The sequence below is a fragment of the Bufo gargarizans genome, chromosome 11, assembly GCF_014858855.1.
Source record: "Bufo gargarizans isolate SCDJY-AF-19 chromosome 11, ASM1485885v1, whole genome shotgun sequence".
In the NCBI taxonomy this organism is placed as follows: Eukaryota; Metazoa; Chordata; class Amphibia; order Anura; family Bufonidae; genus Bufo; species Bufo gargarizans.
In genome coordinates this window covers 73,326,594-73,345,551 of record NC_058090.1, presented here as the reverse complement: position 1 = coordinate 73,345,551, position 18,958 = coordinate 73,326,594, and the positions used below count along the sequence as shown (strand labels likewise).

General features: G+C 45.0%; 1 protein-coding gene across 1 annotated transcript in view; it reads left to right on the top strand.

The window, feature by feature from the left end:
• The first annotated feature begins 392 nt into the window (after positions 1 to 392).
• LOC122921298 (NACHT, LRR and PYD domains-containing protein 12-like) overlaps positions 393 to 18,958 on the top strand; it is a 38,278-nt gene continuing 19,712 nt past the window's right edge. Inside the window, exon 1 of the mRNA XM_044271277.1 lies at positions 393 to 492. Coding sequence (XP_044127212.1) covers positions 393 to 492 — 100 coding nt within the window. The remainder of the gene's footprint in view (positions 493 to 18,958) is intronic.

Here is an 18,958-nt window from a genome sequence, read left to right as displayed (position 1 = left end):
GGACCCTCGCAGTAGTGCCTTGTGTGACCACTGATGGGGCTGGGTGGTCAGTGGAAGTGTAGTGATTGTCAGATGTCATGAAAGCCAGAGCTCCTGTAGTCTGGGAATAAAGACATATGAAGACATTTTCAGAGGCCTGCTACCCAACATAACGGCTGTGTATTATGAAGATCATACCTTGTAGCATATAGCACCACATTGTGTCAGACGAGTAAAAAATAAACCAGAACATAATAACCCTACAATAACTATAGTAAAAACACACCATGGTCCTTTATTAGGGTTAATCAAACACCACATGTTAATAAATTTACCACCAAATACCAATTTAATTAACCGTAGGATCAAATAACTTCCCCCACCCCCAAAGCTGGGTGATTATCGAATCCAGGATGGCGACAGCCAAAAGGGAGGTTGGGCGTGATGATTTCTTCTTCCTTCAGGTGATCAGCGAGAGACAAGCTCCAGAAGAGTTGACCACTTTTATAGGAAGTGATGAATTGTTTGTGTGCTAGCACACGGTGTGGGTACTTCTTTGGCGCACAAAGACGACCTGGATTCAGAGACTTTTGGTATAGATGCTATTTATTATGTTCAGTGGAAAACGCGTTTCGGAGTTTATAACTCCTTTTTCAAGTCTAAAGAGATACAACAAAAAGGCCGAAGGCAAATGGATCCCCACACAGTTGTAGATAAGTATAAAGTAGAAAAAAGAAGGTAAAAAATAGAATAAAATAAATAAATAAATTAAAATAGAGTCAATGGCTGTTAAATATTACACATCAAGGGCAGCTAGTAAGCCTAGCCCAAAATCAATTCTCAGTAAAACGCATATTCCAATAAGTCCTAGTAGCATAGAATAAACAAACAGGAGTATCATAAAATATATATATATACACACACACACACATACAGCCAGGTCCATAAATATTGGGACATCAACACAATTCTAAGATTTTTGGCTCTATACACCACCACAATAGATTTGAAATGAAACAAACAAGATGTGCTTTACCTGCAGACTGTCAGCTTTAATTTGAGGGTATTTACATCCAAATCAGGTAAACTGTGCAGGAATTACAACAGTTTGCATATGTGCCTCCCACTTGTTAAGGAACCAAAAGTAATGGGACAATTGGCTTCTCAGCTGTTCAATGGCCAGGTGTGTATTATTCCCTCATTATCCCAATTACAATGAGCAGATAAAAGGTCCAGAGTTCATTTCAAGTGTGCTATTTGCATTTGGAATCTGTTGCTGTCAAACTCTCAAGATGAGATCCAAAGATCTGTCTCTATCAGTGAAGCAAGCCATCATTAGGCTGAAAAAAACAAAACAAACCCATCAGAGAGATAGCAAAAACATTAGGCGTCGCCAAAACAACTATTTGGAACATTCTTAAAAAGAAGGAACACATCGGTGAGCTCAGCAAAACCAAAAGACCCGGGAGACCACAGAAAACAACTGTGGTGGATGACCGAAGAATTCTTTCCCTGGTGAAGAAAACACCCTTCATAACAGTTGGCCAGATCAAGAACACTCTCCAGGAGGTAGGTGTATGTGTGTCAAAGTCAACAATCAAAAGAAGACTTCACCAGAGTGAATACAGAGGGTTCACCACAAGATGTAAACCATTTGTGAGCCTCAAAAACAGGAAGGCTAGATTAGAGTTTACCAAACGACATCTAAAAAAGCCTTCACAGTTCTGGAACAACATTCTATGGACAGATGAGACCAAGATAAAAACTTGTACCAGAGTGATGGGAAGAGAAGAGTATGGAGAAGGAAAGGAACTGCTCATGATCCTAAGCATACCACCTCATCAGTGAAGCATGGTGGTGGTAGTGTCATGGCGTGGGCATGTATGGCTGCCAATGGAACTGGTTCTCTTGTATTTATTGATGATGTGACTGCTGACAAAAGCAGCAGGATGAATTCTGAAGTGTTTCGGGCAATATTATCTGCTCATATTCAGCCAAATGCTTCAGAACTCATTGGACGGTGCTTCACAGTGCAGATGGACAATGACCCAAAGCATACTGCAAAAGCAACCAAAGAGTTTTTTAAGGGAAAGAAGTGGAATGTTATGCAATGGCCAAGTCAATCACCTAACCTGAATCCGATTGAGCATGCATTTCACTTGCTGAAGACAAAACTGAAGGGAAAATGCCCCAAGAACAAACAGGAACTGAAGACAGTTGCAGTAGAGGCCTGGCAGAGCATCACCAGGGATGAAACCCAGCGTCTGGTGATGTCTATGTGTTCCAGACTTCAGGCTGTAATTGACTGCAAAGGATTTGCAACCAAGTATTAAAAAGTGAAAGTTTGATTTATGATTATTATTCTGTCCCATTACTTTTGGTTCCTTAACAAGTGGGAGGCACATATGCAAACTGTTGTAATTCCTACACCGTTCACCTGATTTGGATGTAAATACCCTCAAATTAAAGCTGACAGTCTGCAGTTAAAGCACATCTTGTTTGTTTCATTTCAAATCCATTGTGGTGGTGTATAGAGCCAAAATTTTTAGAATTGATGTCCCAATATTTATGGACCTGGCTATGTATATAGAAAAACAAAAAAAAGTAGCAGCACACTACTGAATGCACTTAGACTGAGTGAACAGGTGAATGTGTGAACAGGGTCAAATACATGACTCCAATACTTACTATTAAGCAGGGAAGAAGCTCTTAGCGCATATTATTGATCAAAAATATGTCGGGCCCATCTACCAGACGTCAAGGTAGCTTCTTGTCAGATGGGAGCTACTCTAACACGGAGGGTCCAGCTCCATTGTTACTCTGATTAAAAGCACCAAGGGGTGTGGGATGTGCGGGGAGTGCTAAGTTCCAAAGAGGATGCCTATAACTCTATTATATACTGTAAGGGATCGTCTCTTTTCAGGGGGTCAGACTCACAGATATCTTCGCAGACATGATTATAATGTCCAAACTCTTGCTTTATTTCAGACACTTTAGCAAAGCACAGGTTAAGATGTCGCAGCTTCAACTTATCACATGTGATATCCACACAAAATAACAAACGCTTGCCCGGCTAGGCTCTAACTAAACACATAAGCGTATCCCTGACTCGCCTAGAAAGCCCTGTTCACACATGGAACACAAATGCGGCTTTCCTCAGCCATTTAGTCCAGCAACCTCCAGGCTATGACACTTTAGTACCTTTTGGGGGATTGTGGCCCAGTAGTCCTCCCGACTCTGGCCTCGTGATCCTTGTTTCACAAGAGTCACCGCGTTCCCCAAAGTTCAGGCTATCGCCTAGCCTCGTGGCCCCTCAGCCCACCCGGCTGAGACCACTCACACAGAGCCTCACCAGGACTCTGCTTCACAAGACACTCCAGAGTGAGCCACACCCAAGATCCAGTAGCAGGATTAAATAGGATCCCGGACTGGAACCTGGGGAAACAACACCTCAATGTTCACATTGCCACAATACACATACAGAAAAGCGGAACAGCACCTCCAGAGACAATCGCAGGTGCAAGCTACTAGGCAACAATGTAGATATGTATGTATGTATGTGTGTGTATGTGTATATATATATATATATATATATATATATACAGTACAGACCAAAAGTTTGGACACACCTTCTCATTCAAAGAGTTTTCTTTATTTTCATGACTATGAAAATTGTAGATTAACACTGAAGGCATCAAAACTATGAAATAACACATGTGGAATTATATACATAACAAAAAAGTGTGAAACAACTGAAAATATGTCATATTCTAGGTTCTTCAAAGTAGCCACCTTTTGCTTTGATTACTGCTTTGCACACTCTTGGCATTCTCTTGATGAGCTTCAAGAGGTAGTCACCTAAATGGTTTTCAGCTTCACAGGTGTGCCCTGTCAGGTTTAGTAAGTGGGATTTCTTGCCTTATAAATGGGGTTGGGACCATCAGTTGCGTTGTGGAGAAGTCAGGTGGATACACAGCTGATAGTCCTACTGAATAGACTGTTAGAATTTGTATTATGGCAAGAAAAAAGCAGCTAAGTAAAGAAAAACGAGTGGCCATCATTACTTTAAGAAATTAAGGTCAGTCAGTCCGAAAAATTGGGAAAACTTTGAAAGTGTCCCCAAGTGCAGTCACAAAAACCATCAAGCACTACAAAGAAACTGGCTCACATGCGGACCGCCCCAGGAAAGGAAGACCAAGAGTCACCTCTGCTGCGGAGGATAAGTTCATCCGAGTCACCAGCCTCAGAAATCGCAGGTTAACAGCAGCTCAGATTAGAGACCAGGTCAATGCCACACAGAGTTCTAGCAGCAGACACATCTCTAGAACAACTGTTAGGAGGAGACTGTGTGAATCAGGTCTTCATGGTAGAATATCTGCTAGGAAACCACTGCTAAGGACAGGCAGCAAGCAGAAGAGACTTGTTTGGGCTAAAGAACACAAGGAATGGACATTAGACCAGTGGAAATCTGTGCTTTGGTCTGATGAGTCCAAATTTGAGATCTTTGGTTCCAACCACCGTGTCTTTGTGCGACGCAGAAAAGGTGAACGGATGGACTCTACATGCCTGATTCCCACCGTGAAGCATGGAGGAGGAGGTGTGATGGTGTGGGGGTGCTTTGCTGGTGACACTGTTGGGGATTTATTCAAAATTGAAGGCATACTGAACCAGCATGGCTACCACAGCATCTTGCAGAGGCATGCTTTTCCATCCGGTTTGCGTTTAGTTGGACCATCATTTATTTTTCAACAGGAAAATGACTCCAAACACACCTCCAGGCTGTGTAAGGGCTATTTGACCATGAAGGAGAGTGATGGGGTGCAGTCACCGGACCTGAACCCAATCGAGATGGTTTGGGGTGAGCTGGACCGCAGAGTGAAGGCAAAAGGGCCAACAAGTGCTAAGCATCTCTGGGAACTCCTTCAAGACTGTTGGAAGACCATTTCAGGTGACTACCTCTTGAAGCTCATCAAGAGAATGCCACGAGTGTGCAAAGCAGTAATCAAAGCAAAAGGTGGCTACTTTGAAGAACCTAGAATATGACATAGTTTCAGTTGTTTCACACTTTTTTGTTATGTATATAATTCCACATGTGTTAATTCATAGTGTTGATGCCTTCAGTGTGAATCTACAATTTTCATAGTCATGAAAATAAAGAAAACTCTTTGAATGAGAAGGTGTGTCCAAACTTTTGGTCTGTACTGTATATATGTAGCATAAGAGAAGTCCAGTTACTAGACCATGATATATATTAAAATCATTACAGGAAAAAAAAAAAAGATGTCCCTGGTGTGGTTTTACATGGTTCTTATTACTGTGTGTGATATAATATAGCAAGGTGTAGTGAGGGTTAGTTGGCCTTGATAGAACTATAGTAGATTGTGGGGGATGAATATTGGTATTGATAGGGTAAACTGGTGGTGCTTCTAAGGATCATTAGACAGGTCTGTGCCTTTAATTTTTAGTTTGTACTGGAAAAAAAAGGTGTGGAGTTTATCTTGGGGATGCCAACAGCAATGGTGGCCAGATGGCTGGAGAAGGAAATGTATAGATAAATAAATCAGAAACTGATGGCTGGCAGCAGAAAAAAACACACATTACCAGTCATGGCAGTGATATATACTGTAAAATATATATAGTAATACTGTGTACATTGTAAGGCTGGAGCACGGCTTACCTATTCCCTCTGGTGAGGATTGCTGTGTGTGGCGCGGTTCACCACGTGTGTGAGCGCGCGTCTTCTAAAGCTGAGGGGGTGGAAGCAGGGTCAGTGACGTCAGGGGAGATCCTCTCTCTGCAGCGCTGTCAAGCTGGTGTGCTCGGAGTCTTGGGCTAATATTTTTTTTTCCCCTTTTTTTTATTTTTTTTTATTCGAACTTTTTTAAAAAATCAGTACACATGATCCCTCCCTGCTTCTAGCTTGTGGGCCAATAATAAGGCTGCAATATACTTGACTTTAGGAGTAGTGATGAGCGGCAGGGGTCATATTCAAATTCGCGATATTTCGCGAATATTTTTAAAATATTCGTTGAATCTACTCGAAAAATCTGCAAGGTAATGATTGTGTAATATGCAAATTTTCGTAATTCGCATTTTCGGATTCGAATTTTTATTGCGAATTTTTCAACTTACAACTATTAGAGAAAGAAGATTATAGCATTATATTAGCTAAATTGCTCTATATTCGATTTTTTTCGAATATTCGCTATATTGCTATAACTTAGTTTTTTCGAATATTTGTAATATTCTAAAACAAGAATATTTAGCAATATAGCGAATATTCGAAAAAAACGAATATAGAGCAATTTAGCTAATATAGTGCTATATTCTTCTTTGTCTAATAGTTGTAATTTTTTTCTCATCTGAAGTTCAGATTGGAAAAAAATTACATCAAGAAAAAAAAAGATTATAGCACTATATTAGCTAAATTGCTCTATATTCGTTTTTTCGAATATTCGCTATATTGCTATAACTTCGTTTTTTCGAATACTCGTAATATTCTAAAATAAGAATATATAGCAATATAGCGAATATTCGAAAAAACGAATATAGAGCAAAATTCGCAAACACTACTACTCCTAAAGTCAAGTATATTGCAGCCTTCTTATTGGCCCACAAGCTAGAAGCAGGGAGGGATCATGTGTACTGATAAAAAAAAAAAAATCAAATAAAAAAAAAAATATATAAATATATTCAAAATATTCGCGAAATTTTGAAGTACCTATATTCGCGATAAAAAATTAAAAATTCGAATATTCGTGATCAACACCATTTAGGAGTAGTATTGTTTGCGAATTTTGCTCTATATTCGTTTTTTTCGAATATTCACTATATTGCTATATATTCTTGTTTTAGAATATTACGAATATTCAAAAAAACAAAGTTATAGCAATATAGCGAATAATCGAAAAAAAAAACGAATATAGAGCAATTTAGCTAATATAGTGCTATAATCTTCTTTGTCTAATAGTTGTAATTTTTTTCTCATCTGAAGTCCAGATTGGAAAAAAATTACAACTATAAAAAAAAAGATTATTGCATATTACACAATCATTACCTTGCCAATTTTTCTAGTTAAAAAAAATCGTGAAATTTCGAATTTTCAAATATTCGACGAATATTCTACAAAATATTAGCGAAATATCGCGAATTCGAATATGACCCCTGCTGCTCATCACTACTGAGGAGAAGTAATTGGGCTGTGTGTCTGCAGACAGCACCGCTGGGCATGACAGGCTGAGGAGATGTAATCGGGCTGTGTGTCTGCAGCACTAATAGTGCGCTGGAAGTCTCAGGCTGGTGCACTGAGACAGCGCAGCTGAGCATGACAGGCTGAGCTGTGTGACCGGAGAAGTGTCTGTGGAAGGTCAGAGGAATTGAAGAGGGACTGGGTACATTTCAGGATGAACAGATTAAGTTGACATAGTGACCTTTATGTGGACATGGTGGCTAGGGGATAGGCTGAGGGATGAAAGAGGGAAATATTGCGTTATTACTAAGGGGAGGAGCGAGAGGGAGGGGCTAGAGGAGATGATGCTGAATGTAGGGGAGTACGGCTTGTTGGGAAGGGGTGGATGAAGGGATATTGGTGGTGTTGGAGGGATGGAAATGATGGGGAAAATCCAAATGAAATGGAGGAAGAATGTGGACCTGTGAGGGTGTAAATGAGTAAGAATCGAGGGATAAAGGGATCTAAGGGATAAAGGTATAAGGGGGAGGGTAATTTGAGATATCCTAATAGCTTGACCAGAGGGGTGTGGGTAGGGGCTCCCTGACTGGGCAGGTTGAGGGAAGGTAAGGGTCAAGAAATTGGTAGGAGTGTATGGTGGGGAAATTGATTGAGATTGGCTGCAAATTGGGGTTTAGAAACAGTTACTCTCTAGAGATTCATTTAAACCGTATGGTTCTATAGTTTGAAGTTTGAATATCCAGTACATTTCTTTTCTCCTCAGTTTCTGGTAACGGTTTCCATGGGTGACTGGAATTTCTTCAATTGGAATTTCTTCAACAAGGAAAATTCCCCTGGATCTTTTTTGTTCATGATTCATGAACAATTTAAAAAGTGTTTTATTTCAAAGTGTTCTCCTGTCATGTTACTGGAGAACTTGGTAACCCGGGTTGAAATGTTGAGGCAGCACTTACATTGGCGATGTCCGCATTTATAACTGCCGAGTACTTTGGGAAATAGACTCAGACTAGGAGAGGAATGTTTCTTCTGAGAGCGCAAACGGCTAGGGGCGATGAGATTCTTAATTGTTTGCGCTCTTCTAAAGGTTATATGTGGCTCCGGTTGTATATTTTTTATTAGGAAAGGGTCCGCTTGTAGTATCCGCCAATGCTTCTTGAGTATATCTCTCAGAATCGTATGATTGGTGTTGAACGTAGTTATGAAGGAAGTCTTGTACTTCTTAGTGACATCTGGATTAGTTTGTTCTGTTACTAATTGTTTAGTTCCTGATGGTAGACAGTCTTCCTGGGTATATTCCTGTGCCTTCCGGAGTGCTGCCTTGACGCCACCACTTGGTTACCCTTTGTTGTAAAACCTTTTTTCAATTACCTGACAATGTAGTTTGAAATCTTCGTCCTTTGTGCAGTTCCGGTGGATACACTTAAACTGGCTAAAAGGGATGTTGTTTTTCCACTTCTTGTGGTGCACGCTCTGGTAGTCCAGATAGCGGTTGCCATCTACCTTTTTAAAATGGGTCTTAGTTTCAATGGCGTTATTTCTGGTGGCTAGAACTAAGTCCAGGTATTCAATAGATGTCTTAGAGTAATTGGCTGTGAAGGTGAGGTTGAAACCATTGTTATTCAAGTGAGAAGTGAAATCGTTGAAATAGGCTGCCATCCCAGATTAGTAATAGGTCATCGATATAGTGTTTATAGAAGACCAGTTTGTTTTTCCAAGGGTGGTCATTGTAAATAAATTGCTTTTCAAAAATCCCCATATACAAATTTGCGAAACTAGGCACTAATCGCTTCCCCATTGCGGTCCCCCTTATCCTCTTTATAAATTTTGTTGTTGAAAGTGAAGACATTATGGTTAAGAATAAAATCAATGCCATCCAAAATGAATTGTCCCTGAGGTTCTCATCTTGTTGTAGAAACTGCCGTATAGTGTCTATCCCTATTGAATGTGGGATGTTTGAGTATAGTGAGGCAACATCGAGTGTGGCCCAAATGTAGGATTTTTTCCAATTTAACTTTTTAAGGAGAGTAATTAAAGTGGCGGAGTCCTTAACATAGGATGGTAGCTGGACCACATATTTCTGTAGAAAAATATCAATGTAATTAGATAAATTGCATGTTAGTGAGGAAATTCCAGAAATAATAGGTCTCCCTGGTGGGTTATTGGTGGATTTGTGTACTTTGGGTAAGTGGTAGAACAGTGCTTGGTTAGGGTGGTCCATGGAAATGTATTCCTTCTCCTTTTTGGTTAGTATTTTCTGAGATTCGGCCGTTTCTAAAAGGGTCATTAATTTTCTGATGTCATCATTTAGGGGGTTCTGGGTCAGGATCTGGTAGTAATCTTTATCCCCTAGGATTTTGTGTGCTTCGGCCAGATAATCGTCACGGTCTTGGATCACGATGCCGCCTCTCTTATCAGCATTTCTGATAACGATGGAATGGTTATCCATGAGGTTTTTAAGGGCAGTTTTTTATTTTTTGTTTAGGTTGTTTGGAACTTTCAAATCTTTGTTGATAGCTCTGAGATCCTTTGTTACAAGGGCCGAAGCACACAAAATCCTTTCCATCCCTCCAACACCACCAATATCCCTTCATCCACCCCTTCCCAACAAGCCGTACTCCCCTACATTCAGCATCATCTCCTCTAGCCCCTCCCTCTCGCTCCTCCCCTTAGTAATAACGCAATATTTCCCTCTAAACTGTTCATCCTGAAATGTACCCAGTCCCTCTTCAATTCCTCTGTCCTTCCACAGACACTTCTCCTGTCACACAGCTCAGCCTGTCATGCTCAGCTGCGCTGTCTCAGTGCACCAGCCTGAGACTTCCAGCGCACTATTAGTGCTGCAGACACACAGCCCGATTACATCTCCTCAGCCTGTCATGCCCAGCGGTGCTGTCTGCAGACACACAGCCCAATTACTTCTCCTCAGTAGTGATGAGCGGCAGGGGTCATATTCGAATTCGCAATATTTCGCAAATATTTTGTAGAATATTCGTCGAATATTTGAAAATTCTAAATTTCACGATTTGCCCAGCGATGCTGTCCCAGCCTATTTGCCCGAGACTCCGAGCACACCAGCTTGACAGCGCTGCAGAGAGAGGATCTCCCCTGACATCACTGACCCTGCTTCCACCCCCTCGCGCTCACACACGTGGTGAACCGCGCCACACACAGCAATCCTCACCAGAGGGAATAGGTAAGCCGTGCTCCAGCCTTACAATGTACACAGTATTACTATATATTTTACAGTATATATCACTGCCAGGACTGGTAATGTGTGTTTTTATCTGCTGCCAGCCATCAGTTTCTGATTTATTTATCTATACATTTCCTTCTCCAGCCATCTGGCCACCATTGCTGTTGGCATCCCCAAGGTAAACTCCACACCTTTTTTTTCCAGTGCAAACTAAAAATTAAAGGCACAGACCTGTCTAATGATCCTTAGGAAGCACCACCAGTTTACCCTATCAATACCAATATTCATCCCCCACAATCTACTATAGCTCTATCAAGGCCAACTAACCCTCACTACACCTTGCTATATTATGATTTTAAGATATATATCATGGTCTAGTAAATGGACTTCTCTTATGCTATATATATATATATATATATATATATATACAGTACAGACCATAAGTTTGGACACACCTTCTCATTCAAAGAGTTTTCTTTATTTTCTTGACTATGAAAATTGTACATTCACACTGAAGGCATCAAAACTATGAATTAACACATGTGGAATTATATACATAACAAAAAAGTGTGAAACAACTGAAAATATGTCATATTCTAGGTTCTTCAAAGTAGTCACCTTTTGGTTTGATTACTGCTTTTCACACTCTTGACATTTTCTTGATGAGCTTCAAGAGGTAGTCACCTGAAATGGTCTTCCAACAGTCTTGAAGGAGTTCCCAGAGATGCTTAGCACTTGTTGGCCCTTTTGCCTTCACTCTGTGGTCCAGCTCACCCCAAACCATCTCGATTGGGTTCAGGTCCGGTGACTGTGGAGGCCAGGTCATCTGGCGCAGCACCCCATCACTCTCCTTCATGGTCAAATAGCCCTTACACAGCCTGGAGGTGTGTTTGGGGTCATTGTCCTGTTGAAAAATAAATGATGGTCCAACTAAACGCAAACCGGATGGAATAGCATGCCGCGGCGAGATGCTGTGGTAGCCATGCTGGTTCAGTATGCCTTCAATTTTGAATAAATCCCCAACAGTGTCACCAGCAAAGCACCCCCACACCATCACACCTCCTCCTCCATGCTTCACGGTGGGAACCAGGCATGTAGAGTCCATCCGTTCACCTTTTCTGCGTCGCACAAAGACACGGTGGTTGGAACCAAAGATCGCAAATTTGGACTCATCAGACCAAAGCAAAGATTTCCACTGGTCTAATGTCCATTCTGTCACGGATGAGCCGCGAGAATATTGAACTGTCCTCCCAATATTATCAATATTACTCTGCCTTATTAAACAGTAATTATTTCCCTAGGCCCCAGAACCTACAATTTGATTATTCAGAGCGTCTTCTTCTGTTGTACCCAGAGAACAACATAGTCCTTTTGTTCAAGTCAGTCAATAGATGCCTAGCAGATAACGCAATTACAGCTGGCTTCCTATGGTTGACAAAAGAACTTCTCTTCCTGAAGAGATATCACAGCTAGGTGTGAAGACGGCACCTGGGGGGAGCCGATTGGTGTCGCTGCTATCAGGGTCTGTAAGCTGGCTTGCTGCAGACAAGCCGGCACCAAGGTTTCCCAGACTGCAACATGAATCTGAGATATGATTTTTACCTTTTTAAGAGAGACCATGCATCTTACGGACGTAAAAATTACATCATCGTGTCACTCAGAATTCACTGGACGTTTACATAGGACAAACATAACTCTAAGATGTGCCCAGGTAAAGTTATGGTGTTACCCCATCATAGAACCAGTTATAATAGTAATATTTGGTATCCCTGAACTCCATATTTTGTAGGGAATGTGAATATGTGCTTGTTACTTGTGTACAGCGGAGACATCCCACGATATGGCACATGCCATATTTCAGAACTGACATTCACCTCAGGAATACAGCCGGCCCCAGCAGGCGGACTCTCAATTCCCCGCCTTGATTCTGAGACCCTTTATAACACATCTAGAATCTGCTAAAGGAGTTCTCCACTTTAACAACACCTGAAAGAGGGCCTCAGCCAGAGAACCTGTGGGCTGAAGGCATATTACACTGGACAAAGGCTTCTTGGACTTTATCCCTGCAACGGACTATTTCACCAACAGGACATCTTTTCTGCGGAAACTAAGTATTTTCTTTCTTTTCTCTCTTTTGTTTATTGGACTATACTTTCCTTGATTATTGTGTTAATAATTACTGTGCATCGTGATAATTTGTATTGTATATAGATATATAATAAATGACCTCCAAGTCATTTCTCTAGCCATATGCCTGTTTTCAAACACTGCAAAAACTTACCCTAGCCTCTCCGAAGGGAAAGCTACTCGGTTGTGTTATCTAGATAGTGGGGTCCTTGCTCCCATAAATTGCAAGGTGGTGGCAGTTAAACTACCCTGTGTGTAGTTCCGGTCGCAGTTCGTCGCACGCTTACTTGCGGTCAATCGGAGGTCCACTCCCTGCGCTTTCAGCCTATCGACTGTACGGACTCAAGTTAGACTGTCGGTGTGCTGGAAGTGGCTGGGGGGCCTGTTTGCGGATTGACCACTAGGGGCGCTGTGACGGTTTCGTGACGTATTGTGGCCGCGGCGGTCGCAGTTCGTCACATATTGGTAGGCAGCTACTGGGATTCCTTTTTGCATGTGTTTAGAACATCTGAACAGAGATTAACTAATTTACCTCTGTCAGAACCAAACCAATTTGGTGGTGGTGTGGCTGAGTGCAATACATTTATCTGTGTGTACAGAGAGACTGTGTAGTCCAGTACCCTCCCCGAAATCTTGTTTTCTTTATCTATCTTTTATTTGGCGTGAAAATGTCCGGGGAATACAAGAAAATGGCTTTGGCAGATCTGGAAAATCTGTGCCAAGAACGGGGCATTGAAGTCGGTCGCAAGACGAAGACCGACCTGATAAAAGACTTGTTCCGATGGGATAACCAACAACTGCGGCTGTTGGATGTGTCTACTGCGGGAGACACCGGCCCATCTGACTCAAGTCCTGAGGAACCGGAGACTGAGAATCCTGACTACTCGGAGGGGGAACATCCTGCGGGCCCTGTTGGCCCCCCAGCGCAGTATTTCAGTACGGATCCTAATTTTTCTTTAAGTACTCGCCCGGAACCGGCCAGTACCAGACTATCTATTTGTACAGACCCTATGATGCAGCAGGCCCTCCAAAAACTAATGGACACTGACCCGGTAAAGTACCTGCAGTACATGGCGGAGCGCGAAGAACGCCGAGCTGAGAGGGAGGCCGCTGCTGCAGAAAGCCAACGTCGGCATGAACTGAGCATGGCCAGAATACATCAACCCAGCCGAAGCTCATCACCCAACTTTCCTGCAGAAGGAGCAGCATCACACGTGAGTGCAAAATTTAAATTTGCTCCCATTGAAAAGGACACTGACATAGACTTGTTTTTGCGATCCTTTGAGAAAGCCTGCCGTCAGTATCGTCTGCCCCAAGAGCAGTGGGCCAGACACCTGACCCCCCCCTGTTGCGCTACAAAGCGCTGGACGCGTTTGCGGAGTTATCCATGGAGCAGGATGAAGATTATTCCGCCATAAAAGACGCTATCATTGCTAAATACCAGCTGACCCCTGAAGTCTATCGGAAAAGGTTTAGGTCCTTACAAAAGGATCGTACGGACTCTTATCCGGATGTGGTCAGCAGCTTACGCACTACATTCCGCCAGTGGACTTTAGGCCTAACAAAAGGGTCTTATGACATCCTAGAGGACTTGATGGTGCTAGACCAGCTTCTTTGTATTTGCCCTGCGGATGTGAGACAATTCGTGCTAGAACGGAAGCCTGCGTCAGCAACCGCTGCTGCAGACTTAGCTGAGACTTTTGTCACAACCCGAGTGCCCGATCTGCGTAAATCTGCACCATCTCACTGGAGAGGAGGTCCGCCCAATGTCAGGGCAGACCCCCCTGCCTCTGTGGGCCGTCCACCACAGAGACCACCAAGTGCAGCTACTGCTTCCAGACCTGGGGCACCTAATGGAATCACCTGTCACTACTGCCGCAAGCCTGGACATATGAAATTCAACTGTCCTGAGCGGAGACAGCCACAGCCAGCATCTGAACCACCTGTACCTCGCCCACGACAGACACAGCCAGCCAGCGCATCCCAGCGTGAACCATCTTCAACTGTTTTGTTCGCCGGTGGGGAGGAGATTCACCCCATCACCAGCAATCACCAGCTTGTTACAGTGAATGACCAGCTAGTCACCGGTTTCCGGGACACGGAGCTGATGTCACCCTGGTGCGTCCGCACCTTGTGCCCACAAAGGACATCATCCCAGACAAGTACCTCACCCTCACTGGGGTGGGGGGCACTCTTTCTCACATTCCCCAAGCCCGAGTTTCCATCGACTGGGGGGTGGGTGTTCAAGAAAAGGTAGTTGGTATCCTAGACCAGCTACCAGTTCCTGTTTTGTTGGGGTCCGATCTAGGCAAGCTGGTATCCTATTATGAACCCGCCACGAACCCCTCGGGATCCCAGGAAGGGGGTCCGCCCTCTGCCCCCACCCAGGTGCTTGGCACCCGGGGGCAAAAGTCTGGGGGAGGGGGGTTGAATGTATCCAATATTAATGTTGATGATATGCATGACGTACCTGCTAATGTGATTTCTACATGTGATATTGAAATGCTAATCTGCCTTGCTCCGAAGTCATACCTGTCCTAGCTGTGACTCGGAGTCGGGCCACCCAAAACTTGAACTCAGAACAGGGGGAAGAGGCTCCGGTCTCCTCCCACTCCTCTGACCCCAGGGAGGGTGACTGTCAGCCACAGGCCTCGTACGCCACGGGCCAGCTGGCTGAAACGGATCAGGCGGCCTTCGAGCACGCACTTCAAACCGATCCTAGCCTCGAGGGTCTCAGAAGACAGGCTGCTGAGCCCCTCGCGGATGGGGCCGGGTTCAAAGTGTACTGGGAAGGTGGGAAGTTGTATAGTGAGGCGATACAACCCACCGAAGGCGAAATGACCGTGAGTACCAAGTCGCTTGTGGTACCTAGTGCCTTCCGGGGGCATGTGCTGAAATCCGCACATGACATCCCCTTGGCAGGGCACCTAGGAATTCGCAGGACACTTGACCGTATTCAGGGGCATTTCTACTGGCCTAGAATGAGGATAGATGTCATCAATTATTGTCGCTCCTGTACGGTTTGTCAGAGGGTTAAACGAGCTGGGAATCCGCGCAGGGCTCCCCTGTGTCCACTGCCAATCATAAGTGAGCCACTTCACAGAGTGGCAGTCGATATAATTGGACCTCTGCCCATTCCCAGCCGCAGCGGCAAGAGGTACATCTTGACGCTGGTGGATTACACAACTCGCTACCCAGATGCGGTCGCCCTCTCCTCCCTGAGGGCAGACAAGGTAGCAGACGCGCTAATTTCCATATTTTCACGTGTAGGGTTCCCTGCGGAAATGCTCACAGATCAGGGACCCCAGTTTGTGTCTGAACTGATGGACGCCCTGGCGGCAAAGATCCAGATGACGCACCTCGTCTCCAGTCCATACCACCCGCAAACCAACTGGCCTCTGCGAGCGCTTTAACGCGTCATTAAAGCAGATGCTGGCCACATTCGTTGAGTCGCAGGGTGGGGACTGGGAACGGTACCTGCCTCATCTGCTGTTTGCCTACAGGGAAGTACCGCAAGAGTCCACCGGGTTCTCCCCGTTTGAACTCCTGTATGGCAGGAACGTCCGAGGGCCACTACAGCTGATGCGAGAGACGTGGGAAGGCAAAGGTGATCCCACGGATGTCTCTGTAGTGGATTACGTCCTGAAGTTCAGAGACAAAATGGAGTCACTCTCTGCCATGGTAACGGAGAATCTGGCCCAGGCCCAGGCCAAACAGAAACTATGGTACGACCGCACCGCAGGAGACCGGGCATTTGAAACAGGAGACAAGGTCTATGCCCTTCTTCCCATACGGCACAATAAGTTACAGGCGGCATGGGAGGGGCCATACACCATAGAGAAGCGTTTAAACCCCCTGACATACTTGGTGAACATGGGGGGTAGAAAACAGAAGGCCTTTCACATTAACATGCTGAAGGCTCACCACGATAGAACCCAGTATGTACTCCCAGTGTGCAGCCGGTTAGAACAGGGCGAGACAGACCCTCTGGTAGATCTGCTGGCTGACACCCGGGAGACGGACGGGGACATAAATGTCAACCCGCAGCTCTCCCCGTCCCAGAGAGAGCAGTTACAGGAGGTGTTAGGTCGGTACCACCGGACCTTCTCAGGTATCCCGGGACGGACCAATCTGGTCGCTCACCGGTTAGATACCGGAGCACATCCCCCCATCAAGCAATCCGCCTATCGCGTCTCTCCGGAGGTGCAGGCGGACATGCAGCGTGAGGTGGGGGAAATGCTAGAACTGGGGGTCGTTCAGCGGTCCTGTAGTCCATGGGCGGCACCCGTCGTCTTGGTACCCAAGAAAGACAAGACAACGCGGTTCTGCGTGGACTACCGGAAGTTGAACGCTGTAACCACTACGGACGCCTACCCCATGCCTCGCATCGATGAGATGCTAGATAAGCTGGCGGCTGCCAGCTATCTATCAATCATGGATCTGAGCCGGGGGTACTGGCAGATCCCTCTTGCCCCGGACGCGCGGCAGAAGTCGGCCTTTATCACTCCCTTCGGGCTCTTCGAATTTACGACGATGCCCTTTGGAATGAAAAATGCGCCTGCCACGTTCCAGCGGGCTATGAACGACCTGCTGGAGGAAATGCAGCCGTTCGCTGCAGCATATTTGGACGATATTGCGGTGTTTAGCCCCACCTGGGAAGAACACCTCAAACATCTGTCCCAGGTACTGCAACGGCTGGCTGCAGCCAATTTGACAGTTAAGCCAAGTAAGTGTCAGATCGGCATGACGGAAGTCCAGTATTTAGGGCACCGAGTGGGAGGGAACACCCTGAAACCGGACACGGGAAAGGTTGACGCCATCTTAGCGTGGCCTCGGCCTATCACCAAGCGACAGGTTCAGGCATTCCTGGGGACCGCGGGCTACTATAGGAAGTTTGTACCGGCCTATAGTGCCATCGCGAAGCCCCTGACGGATGCCACTGGTAAGAAGCACCCGAAAGTGGTTACGTGGACCCCTGAGTGTGAGAACGCCTTCCGGGCCTTGAAGCAGGCGTTAGCTAGCGCCCCTGTGCTTCAAGCCCCAGATTTCAGCCGTCGGTTCATAGTGCAAACCGACGCATCAGATTATGGTCTCAGCGCTGTCTTAAGCCAGGTGGATGGAAAAGGGGACGAGCATCCTCTTCTGTACCTGAGCCGGAAACTTCTTCCCCGAGAAGTCTCCTACTCAACTACAGAAAAGGAGTGTCTGGCGATTGTGTGGGCCCTGCAGAAGCTTCAATCCTATCTGTACGGCCGCTCCTTCACAATCATTACGGACCATAATCCTCTCAGTTGGCTGAACCGTACTGCGGGGTCCAACGGGAAACTCCCTACGTTGGAGCTTGTCGCTGCAGCAGTACGATTTTACCATCCAGCACAGGGCAGGCAGCAGACATCAAAATGCGGATGGCTTATCCCGGTGCAACGGCGATCCAGACCGATCAGCGCAGGTTAGCGGCGACGCCACCCGTCTTGCGGACGGATGTCTAGCCACAGACGCGGGGGGGAGGTGTCACGGATGAGCCGCGAGAATATTGAACTGTCCTCCCAATATTATCAATATTACTCTGCCTTATTAAACAGTAATTATTTCCCTAGGCCCCAGAACCTACAATTTGATTATTCAGAGCGTCTTCTTCTGTTGTACCCAGAGAACAACATAGTCCTTTTGTTCAAGTCAGTCAATAGATGCCTAGCAGATAACGCAATTACAGCTGGCTTCCTATGGTTGACAAAAGAACTTCTCTTCCTGAAGAGATATCACAGCTAGGTGTGAAGACGGCACCTGGGGGGAGCCGATTGGTGTCGCTGCTATCAGGGTCTGTAAGCTGGCTTGCTGCAGACAAGCCGGCACCAAGGTTTCCCAGACTGCAACATGAATCTGAGATATGATTTTTACCTTTTCAAGAGAGACCATGCATCTTACGGACGTAAAAATTACATCATCGTGTCACTCAGAATTCACTGGACGTTTACATAGGACAAACATAACTCTAAGATGTGCCCAGGTAAAGTTATGGTGTTACCCCATCATAGAACCAGTTATAATAGTAATATTTGGTATCCCTGAACTCCATATTTTGTAGGGAATGTGAATATGTGCTTGTTACTTGTGTACAGCGGAGACATCCCACGATATGGCACATGCCATATTTCAGAACTGACATTCACCTCAGGAATACAGCCGGCCCCAGCAGGCGGACTCTCAATTCCCCGCCTTGATTCTGACACCCTTTATAACACATCTAGAATCTGCTAAAGGAGTTCTCCACTTTAACAACACCTGGAAAGGGCCTCAGCCAGAGAACCCGTGGGCTGAAGGCATATTACACTGGACAAAGGCTTCTTGGACTTTTTCCCTGCAACGGACGATTTCACCAACAGACATCTTTTCTGCGGAAACTAAGTATTTTCTTTCTTTTCTCCCTTTTGTTTATCGGACTATACTTTCCTTGATTATTGTGTTAATAA